General features: G+C 53.6%; 2 protein-coding genes across 6 annotated transcripts; one reads left to right on the plus strand and one right to left on the minus strand.

Moving 5' to 3' along the window:
- Positions 1 to 1660: 1660 nt before the first annotated feature.
- Positions 1661 to 8038, plus strand: ULK3 (unc-51 like kinase 3). Of its 5 annotated transcripts, none has more exons than XM_084782280.1 (16): positions 1661 to 1887; positions 2525 to 2665; positions 2749 to 2869; positions 3284 to 3388; positions 4193 to 4336; positions 4542 to 4621; positions 5042 to 5197; positions 5384 to 5489; positions 5681 to 5721; positions 5973 to 6075; positions 6205 to 6269; positions 6356 to 6434; positions 6505 to 6545; positions 6857 to 6904; positions 7031 to 7097; positions 7196 to 8038. In XM_084782280.1, exons 1-16 carry the CDS (start codon positions 1786 to 1788, stop codon positions 7210 to 7212), a joined length of 1416 nt encoding a protein of 471 aa, XP_084638406.1. In that variant the 5' UTR covers positions 1661 to 1785; the 3' UTR covers positions 7213 to 8038. The 5 variants fall into 5 exon arrangements, with proteins under 5 accessions (XP_084638406.1, XP_084638407.1, XP_084638405.1 ...); XM_084782281.1 differs by having other exon boundaries at positions 1662 to 1887; positions 4539 to 4621; positions 6508 to 6545; XM_084782279.1 differs by having other exon boundaries at positions 1663 to 1887; positions 4539 to 4621.
- Positions 8039 to 12610: 4572 nt separating this feature from the next.
- Positions 12611 to 18556, minus strand: CPLX3 (complexin 3). The gene is made up of 3 exons (XM_084783955.1): positions 18249 to 18556; positions 16827 to 16914; positions 12611 to 14347 (listed from the first exon to the last, which is right to left on the minus strand). Exons 1-3 carry the CDS (start codon positions 18410 to 18412, stop codon positions 14123 to 14125), a joined length of 477 nt encoding a protein of 158 aa, XP_084640081.1. The 5' UTR covers positions 18413 to 18556; the 3' UTR covers positions 12611 to 14122.
- Positions 18557 to 18584: the final 28 nt, after the last annotated feature.

The raw sequence follows: 18584 nt of genomic DNA on the forward strand, positions 1-18584 counted from the left end.
GGGAAAAAAATAACAAAGTTGTCTTTGCTTTTTCTAAGCGGTTTGGGAGGATTCTGTCTGGAAACAGTGGGCCTGCTTCCCATGAAAACAAGTGTACTCACGTGCATGTGTGTCCACGAACCCCGCATAGGAGCACTGGCCTGCCTGGGCTCAGTGTACCAGGACTTTCCCACAGGGACTCCACTCCTTCCTCTGCAGGCTTGACCTGCACTGGGGCTTCCACAGGCTTGCTTAGGCTTCATAAGCCTCCCAAGGGCTCCGCTTTAGGTGAGCTGTGTTCTGAGTGGGTGCGCAGATGTTCCCCAAATTACCTTCCGGTGGCCTCCAGGTGTTCGTCACACTAGAGTCATGACCCTCTGTGCCTGCTCTGCCCCTTGGTGGCACAGCACCTTGTGCTCTCCGGGGACCCTTCCCAGCCCTTCAGACTTCTGAATGTATAGGTAGTGGGGTTGGTTGGGACTTGGGGATGGGAAGGAACCGAAGACAGTCCTTCGAGGTGCCCTGCCCACTCTCTGCCAGTCTTCTGAGAGGACAGGTGTTGGGTGACCTGTTTTGCTTCTCTCCTCCTGAGGGACTCCGCACCTCTGACTTAGCCTTACTCCCGCCCCATCTTCAGCAATACTCACCTCTTACAACCCTTAGGGTGGTTGGAGGGAATCAGTCCTGAACTGTCCTGCAGGCAGGACCCTGAGCCATCTTTCTGAGGGCTCTTCCCTCACCCTCAGTGGAGTCCTGGGGCTCCGCAGGTGTGTGACCGCACTGTCGGGAAGCCACTGTTGAAACCTGGACTCTTGTCTTGTGTCACTGCTGCAGGAGCTCACCAAGCTGGCCAGCCTCCTGCCTCTGGGAACTGGGGCCCCCCTGAGGCTACCCTCATGCTGTCAGCCCATTTAGCCCTAGAGCCATTGAACGGTAATGACAGCCACCAGGGTTTTGTAAAGTTTCTGGTATTATTTTCCTCCATGTACAAATGTATATGTCATGTCTCGATTTTTGTGCTTAAATAAAAAAGTTTTCAGACAGCACTGGTCCTGATGTCTCTGTTGGACTTGGGAGGGCTATGGCCTACCAAAGTGGGCTTACTAGGATGAGCTGGCAATTAAGCTCTTTGGTGGCTGGACTGATTGACAGCAAGTCACTCGACTCTAGGGAAGAACCTCTTCCAAGAGTGAAAGGCAGAAGGGAGGACCTTGGCAGTGGCAACTTGGCCTCTTCCAAAGGTATTTTGAAAAAAAAAAATTGGACAGGCATGACACACACCTTTAGTCCCAGCACTTGGGAGCCAGAGGCAGCCCTACAAAGAAACCCTGTCTTGAAAAACCAAAACGAATGAATGGATAAATAAATAAGCAAGGACCAGAGCATGAGTGGTGATCAAAGAACCTGCGGGAGTCTGTTTTCTGGCTTCACCCTGCGGGACCCATGGATTTTCTTGTCCCACAGCTTCTAGAAGGCCCTACCTCCTGCTCATTACGTGGGTGGTCTCTAGGAGGCGGTATGCTGAGTTAGGGTTTCCCGTGTGATGGTTCTGCAGCCCTCGACCCACTTCTACAGCCACTGAAGCCTCAGTGTCTGAAAACTGGCCTGGCAGTTGCTTGGCAGAAGGAGTCACCCAACCCACGGTGGGCGGGGAGGAGCTTCGGAGGGGAGGTGTCGAGCCGCGCTTCCGGTGGGCGGTGCTGGGGCCACGCGGAGTCCCGCCCCGCCGCCCCTCGAGCGCCCCCAGTTTCGCTTCTGGCCGGAACCTGCGCCCCGAGCCAGGAAGCACCTGGTGGCGGGCACGGGATGGCTGGGCCCGGCTGGGGTCTCCCTCGGCTGGACGGTTTCATCCTTACCGAGCGCCTGGGCAGTGGCACGTACGCCACGGTGTACAAGGCCTACGCCAAGGTGGGTGTGGGCGGGTCGTGCCCGAGGTATCCGGACGCCGGGCAACCCGGCTTGTATGCCAGCCAACCCCCCAGCAAGCCCGGCTGGGTGACGGGCCGGGTGGAGCAGGAGAGAGGCGACCGCCTTGAGAGCAGTATGGTATGGCCAGCGGTTGTCTGGCCCCAGGCGGGTAGAGGAGGCTGGAGCTGACCGCCCCTCATAGGTCTTAAAAACAAACACACGCTTGGTCTGGAGGGGCGGGCGAAGACCTAAGGGAAGCTCGGTGTCAGTGGCTGAAGAACCGGCTCTACACGGAAGTCGCCTTTGGGGCTGGGAGGAGTCTGGGATCAGATTCCCAGGAGGCTGTACCAGTTAGAATAGTGTGTGGCCAGAGCTTGGAACAGTGACATCCTCCCCCGCGCCCGCCCCTCCCCGGCCACTCTAGAATGTATTATTGTGGGTTAGAAGCTGGGGGTTGCTGCTTGGGAAGTCAGGATTCCAGAGTAAAGATGCCTCATTGATTTGAGAAGGGGAAGCTGGGAAACTTGGAGGCCTGTTGAGAGTGGATAAGACCCAGGCAGGGAGAACCAGAGCCCCCTTCCAGCCCTTGGAGCCGGGCCCCTTCGAGACAGAGACCTCCAAATTTCCTGTTCCACAGAAGGACACTCGGGAGGTGGTAGCGATCAAATGCGTGGCCAAGAAAAGTCTCAACAAGGCGTCGGTGGAAAACCTCCTGACCGAGATTGAGATTCTCAAGGGCATTCGGCACCCCCATATAGTGCAGCTGAAAGACTTCCAGGTGTGAGCCGAGGGCGGGGCTCCCTCCGAAGGAGGCTGGAGAAGGGACGCCGCCCACAGCTGCCTCTTTACTTCCAACCGCAGTGGGACAATGACAATATCTACCTCATCATGGAGTTCTGCGCAGGGGGTGACCTGTCTCGCTTCATTCATACCCGCAGGATCCTGCCGGAGAAGGTGGCTCGTGTGTTCATGCAGCAGCTGGGTAAAAGCCGGGGACACACCCCGTGCTCTCCTCTTCCCCTATCCCAATGCCTTGCAGTTTCCTGTGTTTGTGCCCCTAGCATCTGTGGGGAGGTCAGGCTTCCACAGGTGGAACATGATGGAAGAAACTTGTAGACTCTCCAGGGCCCGGTAGGTGGAACCCAAGTGCTTTAGTGAGGAAGAGTGCAAAGTCCTGAAAGGCCTTGGGCTTTTTTCCCTGAGTCTCCTAGAAGAAAAGGCTCTTTAGAAGAGTGGGAGGGCGCTTTAGCCCAGAGTCTGGTGCTTCTGTGTATTCTGTAGATCAGCCAGGACAGCACTGCAGCAATACAGCTGGAATAGGGTGTGGATGCCGCGGGTGGGGAGGGGCAGGTGGGAAGGAGGTTCCTGACTTGTTTTCATGGGCCTTGCTCCCCAGCCAGTGCCCTGCAGTTCCTGCATGAACGGAACATCTCGCACCTGGATCTGAAGCCACAGAACATTCTGCTGAGCTCTTTGGAGAAGCCCCACCTGAAACTGGCAGGTCTGGAACAGCAGGGTGGGGAAACAGGGAGCTCCTTGCAAGCAGCCTGGTCCCCAGGGGGTCCTTCTCTTAAGTCATTAGTGACAGATCAGGAGATACATGGCTGAGGCGACCACCCAACGGTATCACTCATTCTCAGGCTGCCCGCAGTGTTGTAGGTGGAGCCAGGGATCAGTCTGTAAATAGTGCCAATGTGTGACCAGCATCCAGGATCAGTTGGTGAGCTGGGACCCACATTAATCCGTCATTAGGATTAGGGCTCAATCTGGACAGCTGAGGAGAGTACATGGCAGCGGAAAGATGCTTGTGGCCTCTGATAAGATTTGAAGGAAAATGGACCCGAGTTTGGAAGGCCCAAGAACATGACGTAACTTAGTAGCTTATTGCTTGGGGGCGGGGCACTTCTGTACAGTTTGCATTCGAGATGGGCTTAGAGAGTAGGTGCTTAAGAGATGGCGTGCTGGGCTGGAGAGACGGCTCAGAGGTTAAGAGCACTGGCTGCTCTTCCAGAGGTCCTGAGTTCAATTCCCAGCAACCATATGGTGGCTCACAACCATCTATAATGTAGTCTAATGCCCTCTTCTGGTAGGCAGGTGTACATGCAGGCAGAGTACTATATACATTTTTTTAAAAAAAATCTTTAAAAAGAGGTGGTGTGCCATTTGGAGGGTTTCCACCCCAGAGCTGGATATAGTAGGAGTGCTGTGGGCCAGTAGCACAGGGAAGGGGGCAGGAGCAATCCAGAGGTGTGGGGTCATGGGAGCAGCTGGCATTTGAGCCCTGCGCCTGGCCTCTTGCCTGCAGACTTCGGCTTTGCCCAGCACATGTCCCCATGGGATGAGAAGCACGTGCTTCGTGGCTCCCCACTCTATATGGCTCCTGAGATGGTGTGTCAGCGGCAATATGACGCGCGTGTGGACCTCTGGTCTGTGGGGGTCATCCTGTATGGTGAGACCTTTGTTCCCTTGCTGTCCACCGGAGAGAGTCACTCAGTACTTGGGCAAGGCTTCTCTGGGCCTCTGCTGGGTTCTAATGAGAATTGAGGGTACCCAGGGCTCTACTCAGGGGGATTTTGGTCCCTTTCCCAGGGGTGAGTTAGGCAAGACTTATCCCTGTTCCCTCCCGGCCTCCCCTCTGCCTTCTTCCACAGAAGCCCTCTTTGGGCAGCCCCCCTTTGCCTCCAGATCGTTCTCAGAGCTAGAAGAAAAGATTCGCAGCAACCGGGTTATTGAGGTGCGTCTGGCAGGGTCTTGGTATCCACTGGGGATTGAGGGAGGGATTCCAGGCCCTGAGGTTTGTATTCCACTGCTACCCACTGCAGTGTAGGCTCCTGGCCTTTCTTGGTGGTGGAAGCCTGGGATCTGGTCCATTCCTGAGGATCCATATCAGCCACAACAGGCAACCAAATGACCTCTGGGGACTGTGCCAGGCCCAATCTTTCCATAGTCCAGGGCTTGACACAAATACCCGTTTGGTAGGAGCCTAGTAAAGGATGCTTGGCTTTCTTCCTATACATCACCTGGGCCTGCCATGCTCCTCCCAGGTCTCAGATTACCACCTGCTAACGTGTACCTCTTGTGGGGATTCCTGACAGGCCTTGGGCTCAGATGTTGGAGCCCAGTGTCATGTGTCCCTTGCTCTATTCCTCTGCAGCTCCCACTTCGGCCCCAACTCTCCCTAGACTGCCGCGATCTGTTGCAGCGGCTTCTGGAGCGGGACCCCAGCCGTCGAATCTCCTTCCAGGACTTCTTTGCCCACCCCTGGGTGGACCTGGAGCACATGCCCAGTGGGGAGAGCCTGATGCAAGCAGTAAGCAGACCAATGGGGATGAGGTGGCCTGGGTCTCATTTACCCATTCTGGTGGGGAGCAAGTGACTGGCCCACAGAAGCAGAGCGTCTGGTCACAGTGGGGGTTGATGGGGGCGTTGCTTACTGGTGCTGGTTGCTATGGCATTAGGAAGGTAGGTCTGACTGCTGGTCCTCCCATTCCCCTAGACAGCCCTTGTGGTGGAGGCTGTGAAGAAGGACCAGGAGGGGGATGCTGCTGCAGCTCTGTCGCTCTACTGCAAGGCTCTGGACTTCTTTGTACCCGCCCTGCACTGTGAGGCCCAGACTACTGCTATAACCTTGGTGCAGAAGGGGCAGGAGTGCGGTCAAGCTCCCTTTTCAGAGCTTGGGGGAGAACGTTTGGAAGATCCGCCTGGAACTTGGCGTCTGAGGATTACAGGAGGGCTTTCTGTGGGGTAGGGGTTCCGACACAGATTCCCCATATGCACCCTTCCCCTTCTGCAGATGAAGTGGATGCCCAGAGGAAAGAGGCAATTAAGGCGAAGGTGGGTGATCTCCCCAGGAGGAAGTGGGTGGATGTGAAAGGAGAGGACCCAGAGACCAAGCCTTTGACAAGTGGTAGTCTTAGATTTGGGACCTCCTCTCTCATAGGCGCGGGCTGGGGGAACGGGGTGGGTCAGGCCAGCTTGTTTGATGTCTGACCTGGTTAGTGTGAAGCAGTCGCTAAAGACCAGATGCAAACTTGGAGGTGGACGCAGGATAGAGGGGCAGCCCTTAGCCCCTCGTTCTCTTACAGGTGGGGCAATATGTGTCCCGGGCTGAGGAGCTCAAAGCCATTGTCTCTTCCTCCAATCAGGCCCTGCTAAGGCAGGGCACGTCTGTTCAACAGCTGCTGCGAGGTAGGCTTCAGTGCCTGGTCTGTGCACGGGTCCCAGCAACCCCACTCCATCTTGACTGGGAGACTGACAGGGGAAGGCGGGGCTTCCTGTACAAAAACAACAGGCTGCTCCCCTTTACTCTCACACCAGAGATGGCCCGTGACAAGCCACGCCTCCTAGCGGCCCTGGAAGTGGCCTCAGCTGCCATGGCCAAGGTTTGTGCTCATTGGGAGGAGTCCAGGTGGGCCAGGACGGAAACCAAGGTACAACATGGAGCAATGTGTTTCCCCTCTGGCTGCAGGAGGGCGAAGCTGGCAAGGAGCAGGATGCCCTGGACCTGTACCAGCACAGCCTCGAGGAGCTGCTGCTGCTGTTGGCAGGTAAGGCCCCAGCACCACTCATGCCCCTGCCTCTGCCTGTCCTGTCCTCACACCTTCCCTCTCTTTACAGCAGAAGGCCCAGGCCGAAGGCGGGAGCTCCTTCACACTGAGGTATTCAGTGGGGTTGGGAGTCAGGAAGTGCCCTTGCCTTGCCTTTCGCTCAGCTCATGTCTGTGGGACCTCTTTAGATTGCATGCGGAGTTTCCCTCCTCTTGGGTGTTTCAAGACCTGAGGCCCAGCCTCAGAACGGGGAGGTCAGTGACCCAGGACTTTGGTGCCTAGACAAACCAAAAGTCTGCTGGGCTCCTGAAGGAGGGAGCACATAGACGATCAGAGACAGGGGTGGGTTCTAGGGAGCATCGGGAGTGAGGAGGCGCTCCATTTGCACCCTCCTCAATTCTGGGCATGTCTCCTCTTGGCAGGTTCAGACCCTCATGGCTCGAGCTGAATACTTGAAAGAGCAAATCAAGGTGAGCATAGGTGGGCCGTACTGGACCACGGCTTGCGGGTTGCTTCTCCCCACGGTTGCGTATGTGCTGTGGCTTCCCTGTCTTGCTGGCGCTGACTTACCCTTTGCTCTGCTTGACGTCCCACAGATAAGGGAATCTCACTGGGAAGCAGAGGCACTGGACAAAGAGGGGCTGTCAGAGTCTGTCCGTAGCTGTGAGTCCTGCCCTGGGGTCTTGGCAGCCCATAACAGGGTTCCAGGTTCTGCCTCCCTTGCCAGAGACCCAAGCCTTTTTCCCTTTCACCTCTCTTAGCTTGCACACTGCAGTGACACCAGCAGGACCAGTGGTTGGAACACAAGTCTAGAGAGACGCTGCATACCAACCCAGGTTAACACGTGTGTACCGGGGCCCTTCCTGGATGAACACCTCCAAGATGCCCACATCCTAGTTCCCAGTAGTCCTCAGAATGCTTTCCGCCCCTGGAGCGTCTGGTGGCCCGTGTACCATGCCTGGTGGACTCATCTCTGGGAGAATGTCTTTCATATGACTTCATTATTAGGTGGCTATTGGCGTAAGCCTGTTGGCTTCAGGACATCATCACACTGTGTGTCTTGCTCTGCAAAGAGGACGTCATGCCTCTTCAGGGCACTTGTCTTCTTTCCTTGCTACCAGGCAGCTGCTGTACCTGGGCCAGCCCTCCCTGGGAGCCTTTATTTTAACCCTACTCCTTTCTTGCACTGGAATGGGACACTCCACTCCCCTCAGGGACTCCCTTCCCTACAGTATGCACTCGGCCCTGCAGACCTCTCCAGTCGTCCTGGGAATTCCCACCTGCCATCTTTTTCAGTACTTTAAGACAATCCATCATGCATGAAGTAGGGGTGGGGTACATGTGAGAATCCCAGGCCTGTCCCTGCCTTGGCATGGGAGGGGCCGCCATCCCTCCCACTTACAGCCTTTTTTGGGGGTGCATATGCCACGCTCGTCATATAGTGGGCTCTGCACTAGGACTGGGGCTTGGCATATTGGTGGCTTCTCTTCATTCCTCCCTTTACGGCCTCCTCAGGGCCAAGTGGAGCATCCTCCTTGCTGGAGGCTGGATGTATGTAAAGAATGTAGCTCATTGATTCTCTATTAAATTATTTTCCATACTTACGCATCCTTTCTCGCCTTGGAAAAATAGGTGAAGTGACCCTGCTCATATCCAGGAAAAGCTGAGGAACCTGACCAGGGTGGTCCCAGAGGGATGTGACATGCACATCTGCCTCTTGGCTTTAGTGGGATCGAAGGGTCCCACTGACTGCCACCATGCCTGCCAACCACCTAGTGTGTGGTGGGGGTGGGGGTGGGGTGGACAGGCCTGGGAGCCCAGACAGGGCCTTTTCTCTGCGTAGTTCAACTCAGTGGCAGGTGGCAGCTCTCTAGAACACTCCTTCTCGCCTCTCCACCACCCCACACTGCACACTCCATGCTCAGCCGGTGTTCCAGGCCTCTCATTCCTCCTCACTCTGGGCCAGCAGTGAGTGAGCAGCAAGCTGGGTTTTAGGAAAGGGCAATCTTTTAGGGTTTCTTCTCATACCTAGCCCCCCAAAGATCCCCAGACTGGGGTAATTTCCAACAGACTCTTGCCTTAATAATTCTCAGGTGTATTACCATGGACCTGATACATGAATGAATTCCCCGGAAGCCTTTGGCCTAGCTGTTAGGGGATGGTATGGAGCCGTGTCCCATAGGGCAGAGGGGGCTGCCGAAGGCTTTCCTGGTTCTGTTCCTTGGCACAATGCTTGGCCTATACAGTTAGGCTGTTGGTGTACATGCCCAGTGAGACTCTTAGTTAGGCAGTGTATATAGGCCTGGTGTACAGCTCGAGTCCAATAAAATGTTATCTTCAAGTGTAGGAAGAAAAGCAAATTTTCTTGGAAGTGAAACAGATGAAAAGTTTTAGTAAGGAAAAGTTTAGGGAAAGGAAAGGGGATGTATGGAGAAGGCAGGCTGGGAGGGAGACAGGACAATAAAGGCTGAAGGGGGAGGGGCATTGTATCTCCAGACTTGCTTACTGTGATAGCCGCACTGACCAGCTGGCTGGGAACAGGAGCCTGGAATTTTTTACACAGGGTGTTGGAGGAATGGGCCTGGCATGAGACAACCAGTTCGGGAATGGCAGGGGACCCAGGCACTGAATCGATGCCCTCCAGGCCTGTTGCCCTACCACCTGTGAAGGGGGAAGGCAGGCAGTCTAGGGCCTGGGGCAAGTGGGCAGTGGGCTCCGGCGAGCTGTCATAGTTACACAGGCCTAAAGGAAACATAGGAGCTGCTTTTCAAGTATTTTTCATCTGAGAGGTGGAGAATTGCAGCCACTTCTTACCTTCAAGGCTTTCCAAAATGTCCGTCCAGGATCTCCACGCTCTTGTCTCCACTCCCAATACCAGACTGAGCCAAGGAGAGCACCTGGGCCTGGACCTCCCATTTCTCTGGAAAGAGCCCCTCGAGTAGACCAAGGGACCAGGTGTCTCTGGGCCCAGCCCCTCCCCCCATTTTTTTTTCCTATTGGGGAATATAGGAAAGGATATAAGGTCTTTCAGAGGTCAGGTTGCTGTCCCATCCCTTCCCAACAGGGAAATGGCTCCGGCTATGAGGCTGGGCCAGGAAGGATGAGGCACATCAGTGGCCACTCCCCCTTGCAGGATTTCACACTATCAAGCTAGCAATTGAAATACCAAAAACATAGAGACATGAAAACAAAGCCATGCCCAAGCTCACAGGTAGACCTGCACTCAGGGTTGTAGACATGCGGGTGCAGACGTTGCTGAGGGAGGCAGAGGCAGCCTCAGCCCTACTGTGCTCCTGGACCCAGGCCAGTGAGTGAGCTCCCCATGCCTCACACAAACCGGGACTAGCAATGCCTGGCAGTCACAGGGTTAGGGGCAGGACAGTGGGCTTCCCCAGCTCCCCAGCTCTGTGGGACAGAGGACAGAAGCTCCTGCCTGCCAGTGCTGAGAGCTGAGCGTCAGCTGGGTCAATAGGCACTGTCAGGAGCTCAGCTGGACAAGTGAACATGCCCCAGATGTCCCCAGTGCCTGCCTAGGGCCTCCAGTGTTTGAGGAGGGACCATCTGGCTGTTGGGGGGGCGGGGGCGGGGAGGAGCTCCTGCACATTCCAAGCCCTAGCCACCCTCGCTGCCCCCCCGCCCTGGGAGACAGCTGGCCATAGAAAGCCACTTGTTATTTCTCCACTCCTCTTCCCACTGGGAACTGGGCCGGAGCTGCCTGGGTGGGTGGGAAGCAGGGAAAGCAGACGGGAGTTTCTTAGGTAGGGCCCCAGGGGGCCACTAGTTTCTCTGGGATCCTGTGTGTTGTGGGCCAGCTGTTGGGTAAGGAGAACAGGCTATACATTTTGATCTCCCGTGCCCCGTGATATTCTTCCCTCGGATCTTGGGAATTTTTTTTTCCTCATTTTTCCTTAAGAAATCTACACTTGCTGGGTATATGGGGGAGGGAGGGAAATGACGAGTAAGAAGAACTGGGGTCGGAAAGACTTTTTTCATCACCTCTGCATATTTCCTGTGTCCTGAAAGGGAAAGACGGAAAGGGGAAGGGAGAATGAACAGAAAGACGGAAGGGAAAGAGGCCTGAAGCACCGGGGTCTATTTGGAGAGGAAGGGGTTAGGCACTGCTAAAAGGAGAATGGTGGGGGGCAGATGGCTTCCTTTGTGCTCATCAACTTCATACCAGATAGATGGACCAGGCCTGGAGTGTGTGACTATAAAATTAGAGCGTGGGAACGGGATGGGGAGAGCCGGGGCTTGAGTGGTCTGTCCGGGGCCTGTGCGGAAGACGACCTCTCCAGCTTGGCTGCCTTAGCCGCTCCCTGTCCAGGGCATGGAGCCAAAAATGAGGACAGTATTGGGGGATGCGGATGAGCACATGGGCAGGAGAAAAATGCAGTAGCACAGCTGACGTAGATGGGTGGGGGACCCTCAGCTTGCCCATCTTACTCATCTTTGCCTGAGCTTCAGACGGGGTCCTTTGCCCTAGAGCCTCCTCTGCCCCATTCCAGGTCAGGGCCTCTTGGGGTTCCTGGGATGTGAGCATCAGTGGAGCATCAGTGAGGAGGCAGAGTCCCCTCCCACCTCCTGACCCCAGGCGCCAAACAGCCCTGCTTTGACAGGGTTCAGTGAGTGTCCCCAAACACCCCTACCACCTGACCTGCCATGCTGGCCTCCTTCTCAGCCAGCAAAGCACTGAGGGGGAAGGGGCTGTCCAATCCCATTAGGCAGAAGGCCCCTGAGGGTGGAGGGCTGACGTGGACCCTGCTGTTTGTTGATGCTGCTGAGGCAGCCCATGCTCCCCCACCCCCCAGCTTGAGGCTCCTCTGGGAAGGTCAGAAGAAGGTTTCCTCCAGTGGCTGCTAAGCCCTTTCCCAGGGGGTGGACCAGGAGCATCTCAAAGATGCAGGTGCCTCTTGAGGATGCTTAAAGGATGCCTATATGACAACCTCAAGAAGTCTCCACTCAGGGCATAGATCCTTTCTGTCCTCACATCTTTTTTCCCTTCCTCTTTCAGCTCTTCCACTCAGCCTTACCTGCTATTCCAATTACTAGGCACTTTACACTTGAAAAACAAACTGCTTTTCCTGCCTGTAATACTGATGGCTTCCCGACAGGCTAGCACTTAGCCTATGAGGCCAAGAGGCACCAGGTGCCTATAGCACTTTTCTTCTGCCTAGCAAGCGCTTGCGATGGCACACTGGAGCAGCTTCTTGGAACTTCCAGAATGCCATCCCCCATCCTGCCTGCCAGACACCAGAGAGTATGATGACATTTGAAACCTTAATTTAAGAATGAAAAAAATTTTTTTGTTTTGTTTGTTTATTTAGGTTTTTCAAGACAGGGTTTCTCTGTGTAGCCTTTGGTGTCTTGGAGTTGCTTTGTAGACCAGGCTGGTCTACAGAACTCACAGTGATCCACCTACCTCTGCCTCCCAAGTGCTGGGATTAAAGGCGTGCACCACCACTGCCCGGTGAGGAAAACAATTTTTTTATTCTTCACTAAAGTCATATATAGTGTTGCTGTACTGCACTTGGGAGGCTAAATCAAGAAGATTAAAGTTTCAGACCAGCCTGAGCTACATAGTGAAATCCCATCTCAAATACAAAGGGGCTGGAGAGATGGCTTAGTGGTGAAGAGAGCTGGCTGCACTTCCAGACACAGATTCCATTCTCAGCACCAACATGGCAGCTCAAAACCATGTATAACTCCAGTCCCAGGGGGATGCTACCCCCTCCTCTGACCTCCTTGGTCTTCAAGCACACACACGGTGCATATACATACACATAGACAAACACTCATACACATAAAGTTAAAAACACCACAAAACAGGTGAGGGTGCAGCCCAGTTGGTGCTTGCCTGACATGCACAGAGCCCTTGGCTAGGTTCCAAGCACAGCCTAAACTTGGTGTGGTGGTCCATTCCTGTAATCAGGGTATTTGAGAAGTAGAGGCAGGGTGATCAGAAAGAAGTCCAAGATCATCACTGCCTGTGACGGGGTTTGAGACCAGCCTGAGCTACATAAGACTCTGAAACAAAACACAATGACAATGACAACTTACACACAGGGCGAAGGGGGAAGAAGGAGAGGGAGAAGGAAACTAGAATAAACAAGAATTCACTGTCTAAACAAGCTCTTTGAGGGCACCAGCTTCCCATCTCAAGCCACCTCCCTGCTGCTGGGTGCCAGGGACTAACACTGCCTTTGCCAGCAGGTCTTTCTCAGAACCAATGACTACTGGTAGTGTTACCACAACTGATAAGGGACATTTTCAGGGGCTGCTGGTGCAGCTCAGTGGTAGAGCAGTCGCCTTAGTATTCAGTATGGGAGCCCCTGGGTCTCCAGCACTACCGAGAAAAAAACCAAACCAAAACAAAACAAAAATGGTCACTGTTAGAAACACATATTATTCTTCTCTGGGAGAAGAACTCTCTGTTTTTACCAGGAGCAACACAGGCTCAGAGACCTACTTAAGGACACACAGCAGCACCAGACTTTGAAGCATGAGTCTTTTCTTCTGTTTAATTTTCCATCTCTTAGGTGAGGGGAAACTACAGGACAGGTGTTAGAGACAGCCCTTTAGTCTCGGGAAGCACCCCAAGGCCCCACCTTCCCATGTACCTCTCCCTTCGGCTGCTGCCACACCCTCCTCAAACTCTTGGTGCTTAGACTTACTTCAGTGAGGCACCCCCTCCTCCCTGGCAGCCCTGAGAGGGCACTCTTACAAGGGCTGACATGAGAACCCCACAGAAGCTTCCTTTTCTCATTCCTCTGCCCCCAGGGCAGCCTTGGGGCCTGTGAACTCCAAGTCAGCAGAAGTGGTAAGATAGCCATGTCTCTGGAATTTTTATTTTTCCACTGAACGAGAAGAGGAAATTCCAACTATGGAATCCAGAGAATTCTACAGGAACAGAACAGAATTTGGCTCGGCCCTGGGCCCAGAGAAGGTCTGGAGCTGCTGGAGCTGCTGTTCAGTGCCAGCTCCATCCCTGGCAGTCCGCCCCTCACACAGCATTGCTCAGCTCCCAGAGCCCACAGTGGCAGCTGTGTGATGCTCTGCTGCAGCTGCTGCCCTGCCCAAGAAGGGATGTGGGCTGTGCTCTGAGTGGCCAGGAATGCCAGGGGGGAAAGAATTTTAGGAATCATTCAGTCCGTTCCCATTTTACAGATGGTGAGATAAAGCCCAGAAAGAGCAGTAGCTTCTAGGATCATAAAGGTAGGGTTAAGAACAGGCCTTCTGTGTGCTCAGGCTCCCTCCTAAGAGCATCTGGGTGCTGGTATCTGGAGAGGCTGGGAACCCAAGGGATGTGTGTCTGTGTGTGCCAGGATGCATCTGTGGCAAATGATCCAGGGCTTCTGTGTCCTTCTGTGAGTGCTCTAGTGTGAAAGAACAGGGGGGCTGGACCCAGAGAGAGTTGAGATACTTTCCATACGAAAGGGGGGGGGAGGGAAGGGGGGAACAGAGGGAGGAAGGGGGAGGGAGAGGAGAGAATGGGAACTTTGCTGGCAATAGAGAGGGAGAGATCAGAGCCAGAGCTGGACACAGACCAGAAGGTTCTGAGGCTAGGGTAGTGCAGGGAAAACAAAGGCCAAAGTGGAATGGAGGCATGTGGAAGTTGAGACACTCTTAGCCCTCACATGGCATCAGCCCCCTTCTCTAGCCGTCCCAAAGGCAACCCCAGGGGGAAGTGGTCACATGATATGGCACTTCTCAGCTGATTGCTTGAGGTCTCCTAGTGTAGTCTGGGCCTTGTCCTTGAGTGAGCTGAGATCCAAGCCGGGGAGGCTGGCCAGCTGCCCGAGCACAGAGGCCTTATCCTCTTCTTCCTCTGTGTCCTCCTCAATCATCTTGGCCAGCTCCCGAGGCAGCTCCACATCTCCGCCTGCCAGCTGGATCTGGCTTTCATCTGTCTCGTTCTGAAGAGAAGAGACAAGGGTGGAGATCTGTGAGGACCTATCAGCACAGGGCATGGAGGCTTCCCAGGCTGGGTTCTAAGGGTCTTAATCCCTGAGGGCCATATTCCAGGGAGCTCAGCACCTGCCCCCACATTGGTGTCAAGCCTTTCATGGGTAGACCTGGAAACTTTGCAGTTTTTGCACGTGCCTTGCTCACTTGAGATACTGAAGGGCTAGCAGCAAGACTAAATCAAAAGGAAAATGCCAGCCCGGTGATGGTGGCGCACCCCTTTAATCCCAGCACTCGGGAGGCAGAGGCTGGTGGATCACTGTGAGTTCGAGGCCAGCCTGGTCTACAAAGTGAGTCTAGGACAGCCAAGGCTACACAGAGAAACCCTGTCTTGGGGGGAAAAAAAAAGGAAAATGCCACTGTGTTACAGTCAGCTGAGTCAAGCGTTGACGATGGCTTAACTACACTGAATGGCACAACAAAAACAATGGTACCACTTCTCAAGACCTAGTTTTGGCAGTGAAGTAGGGGCTTTTAATGTTTTTTTAAAGGTTTATTTTCTTATTCATATATGTGTGTGTGCCGGGCGTGGTGGCGCACGCCTTTAATCCCAGCACTCGGGAGGCAGAGGCAGGTGGATCGCTGTGAGTTCGAGGCCAGCCTGGTCTACAAAGTGAGTCCAGGATGGCCAAGGCTACACAGAGAAACCCTGTCTCGAAAAACCAAAAAAAAAAAAAAAAAAAAAAAACAACATATATGTGTGTGTGTGCAAGTGCGTGTCAGTGCCCATGAGAGCCTGAAGCTCCAGACCTCCGGAGCTGGCAGGTACAGGCAGTTTTGTGAGCTTCTGCTGTGCATGCTGGGACCTAACTTCAGTCTTCTGCAAGAGAAGCAGGTGATGTTAACCACCGAGTCATCTCTCTAGCACCAAGAATGCTTTACTTTTTGCAACTAAAAACCACCTAGGAGAATGCCAGGTATGGTGGTGCACACCTTTGATCCTAGCACTCAGGAGGCAGAGGCAGGTGGATGTCTGTGAGTCTGAGGTCAGCCTGGTCTACAGAGCAAGTTCCAGGACAGTCAGGGCTACACAGAGAAAACTTGCCTCAAAACAACAACAACAACAAAACAAGACATCAAAAAAACAAAAACAAAAGTAGGAAGAGTCAGAAATGGTGTTGAATGCCTTTAATCCCAGCAAGCACTTGGAAGGCAGAGGCCAGTAGATCTCTATGCGGTCAAAGCCAAGCTGGTCTACCATAGCAAGTTCCAGGTCAGCCAGGGATACATACTGAGACCTGTCTCAAAACAAATAAACAAAAACTAGGAAAAAAATGACAAGTGGCCTATCAGGAGGTAGAAGCAGAAAGATCAGGAGTTCAAGACCATCCTCAGCAACATGGGACCTGACATCTCTACTTTACAAATTAAAGGAAAAAAAAAAAAAACCGGAGACTCAGAATTTAAGCAATTTGCCTAATATCATACAACTAGGAAGGGAAGTGGAGAGCTAGTTTCAGACCTGTCACTTATTCCACTATCTGTACTCCTTTTGCACCCTCTGAGAGCCACCACACTCTCCTCAGCCTCTGGGAGGTTTTGGGAGGGGTCTTCTCCTGGGTCCTACACAATTGTACCCAAGTCTTGCCTCTTCTGATAGACTCAGAATTCCCTCACAGTGGAGCAGTGTCTCGTACGTGTTTAGTGTAAGCATTTGAGTTATGACACCCTTGCTATCTGAATTTGCAGTACTGAAGACTTTCTGAACTAGGTTTACCTGTAGGAGACTTCCAAAAGACTTGTGGGAAGTCAGTGGCAGCCAGGGGCTCAGTAAACACTTTGCTGGACGAATAAATGTGACAGGATATATTTGATCTTTGTACTCAAGTAGAAAGTCAATGCCAGGGTTATACACCCTACTCAGAATCTAGCACAGCTCTGGGCACACAAAGGTGATACTCTGGGAAGTGGCTTGTCCCATGCAGGAGTGGCAAGTGTGTATGCCAGTCTGTTGCTGTAGCGTCTTGGGAAGCATGGGGCGGGAGCTTCCTGAGACAAAGACAGGCTGAGGGGGTGCTTTGTTCTTTGTAGGTAGGCCCCATATCCTGAAAAGTAGCCTGGGTCAGACTGAGCCCAGAAACAAAATTGTAAGCTTCCAACAGCCCAGGGCATGGTAGCTCCTGCCTTTAGTCTCAGCACTTGAGAGGTAGAGGCAGGCGGATCACTGTGTGTTCGAGGCCAGCCTGGTCCACAAAGTGAGTCCAGGACAGACAAGGCTACATAGAGAAACCCTTTCTCCAAAAACAAAACAAAACAAAAACAAAAAAAAAAAAAAAAAAAGAAAGAAAAGAAAAAGAAAGAAAGAAAAAAAGGAAGAGTATGATGAAGCTCCTTGTGGGTCTTATGGGCTAAGAGTTGAGGGGCCATGAGGGAGTTCAGCTCCCAGTGCTCAGGGTCCCAGTTACACCTCGCGGTTTAAGCCCTGGATACCTTGGGCAGACGGTATTTGTCTCTGAAGTGGCTCCGCAGTGTGGCCCGTTCTGCCTTCCTCTGTGTGAACTGTGCATCTCTCTCCATCCTGCGTAGGAAGAGGACACCAGTTGTGAGGTCACCTCAGGGCTTGAGAGAGGGTGTGGGGTCTGCAAAGGAGGGGCTAAAATGGTCTGGAAGACTGGGAAGAGGCTTATGGGTCTTCCAACCACCAGCTGGGCTGTGCCCAGTTAGTCACTTCAGACTGGCAGGCTTAGCTTTTGCCACCAACCCATCCATCACAGTGTCCTTCCTCTGTGTTCTCCACTCCTGGCAGTGGGAGTCTTGTTCTTCTCTCTCTCTCCCTCCCTCCCTCTCTCTCTCTTTCAAGGTCCTAATATATGTCCTTTGCAATCTCTGACTCTGTCTTTCCTTCTGACAAGTTGTGTGGAGGGGGCAGTGAGGGTATGTGTGTAAGGGTGTGGGAGTGAGTACTCTGGACTTGATTCATGATACCACTGCCACTTTTGGTATGTCCTTTAGTAAATTACTTACCTTCTCACAGGACAGCCAGGATTAGATAAAATGACAAGAGCTGACATTTCAGGAAGATTTGCCATGTGCTGTACTAAAGGGTTAACAGTCATTCAGATTTCTCATATATATAAAGCATGTATTATGGTTACCATTCCCATTTTCCAGCAGGAGAAAGGAGTCACAGACATGTTAAATTACATTCTTTCTTTCTTTATTTCAAGACAGGATTTCTCTGTGTAGCCTTGGCTGTCCTAGACTCCTTTTGTAGATCAGGCTGGCCTCAAACTCACAGTGATCCGCCTGCCTCTGCCTCCCGAGTGCTGGGATCAAAGGCGAGTGCCACCACGCCCAACTTTAAATTACATTCTTAAAGTTACTCAGCTAGTAACTTGGATCTAAGCCAAGCAACCTCACCCCAAAGTTCAGACCCTAGCTCACTCCATCTCTCCTCTGCACACAGTAGGCTCGGTATCCATGAATATCTCCTCCATCATGGATCTGTCCCCATGACTCTGAGCCCTGCCTAATGAAAAGCACTTCTCTTACAGCCTCAGGCTTAGAGGAGCCCCAGTTGGAAGGCAGGAGGTTAAGACCAGATCGGATTAAGGGATTACCTATTTCATCAGAGATGCACGTGCCCCCCAGCCTTCCTCCCCACTCATCACCCTTCCCCCAGCGCCCGCTCTCCCCCCCCCACCCCCCCCCCCGCCCCGGGGCCAGAGGATGAAGCTGGAACAGGGTCCTGGGTTTGAAATGGGATGGCTGTAAAAGCAGTCTAGAGGGCATCTCCCACCGTCTTTCCATGTTTAAGGAACGTGTAGGGGAGCTCTGACGCCGGGGTAGGTAGGGCCACATGAGTCTATCTGTATGGGGGTGTCACAGGAGCGAAGAAGGGGTTCCACTTACTTCTCCTCCACCAGTTGCTTCTGATACTCCTCATACTCTTCTCGGCTCATGCCCTGTGCTTCGGCTGCGGACTTGTCTCCATCCCCCTTGTCCTCGCCGCCCCCCAGGCTCCCGGTGAGGTTCTTCAGTTGGCCACCCACCATGGACTTCACCATGAACGCCATGGTCTTCTCTGGCCACCGCACCAGGCGCCTGGTTCGTCGGTGCTTACTACTTCAGCACTAAGTCCCGGGGACAGCTCCGGCGGCGAGCTGGCGCCCCACGCTTTGCGCGCGCCGGTCCCTACCTTCCCAAACCCCTCCTCACTGGGGGCGGAGGGGGTGGGGGGAAGGGGGT

This window comes from Acomys minous, assembly GCF_964271855.1.
Source record: "Acomys minous genome assembly, chromosome: 5".
Classification (NCBI taxonomy): domain Eukaryota; kingdom Metazoa; phylum Chordata; class Mammalia; order Rodentia; family Muridae; genus Acomys; species Acomys minous.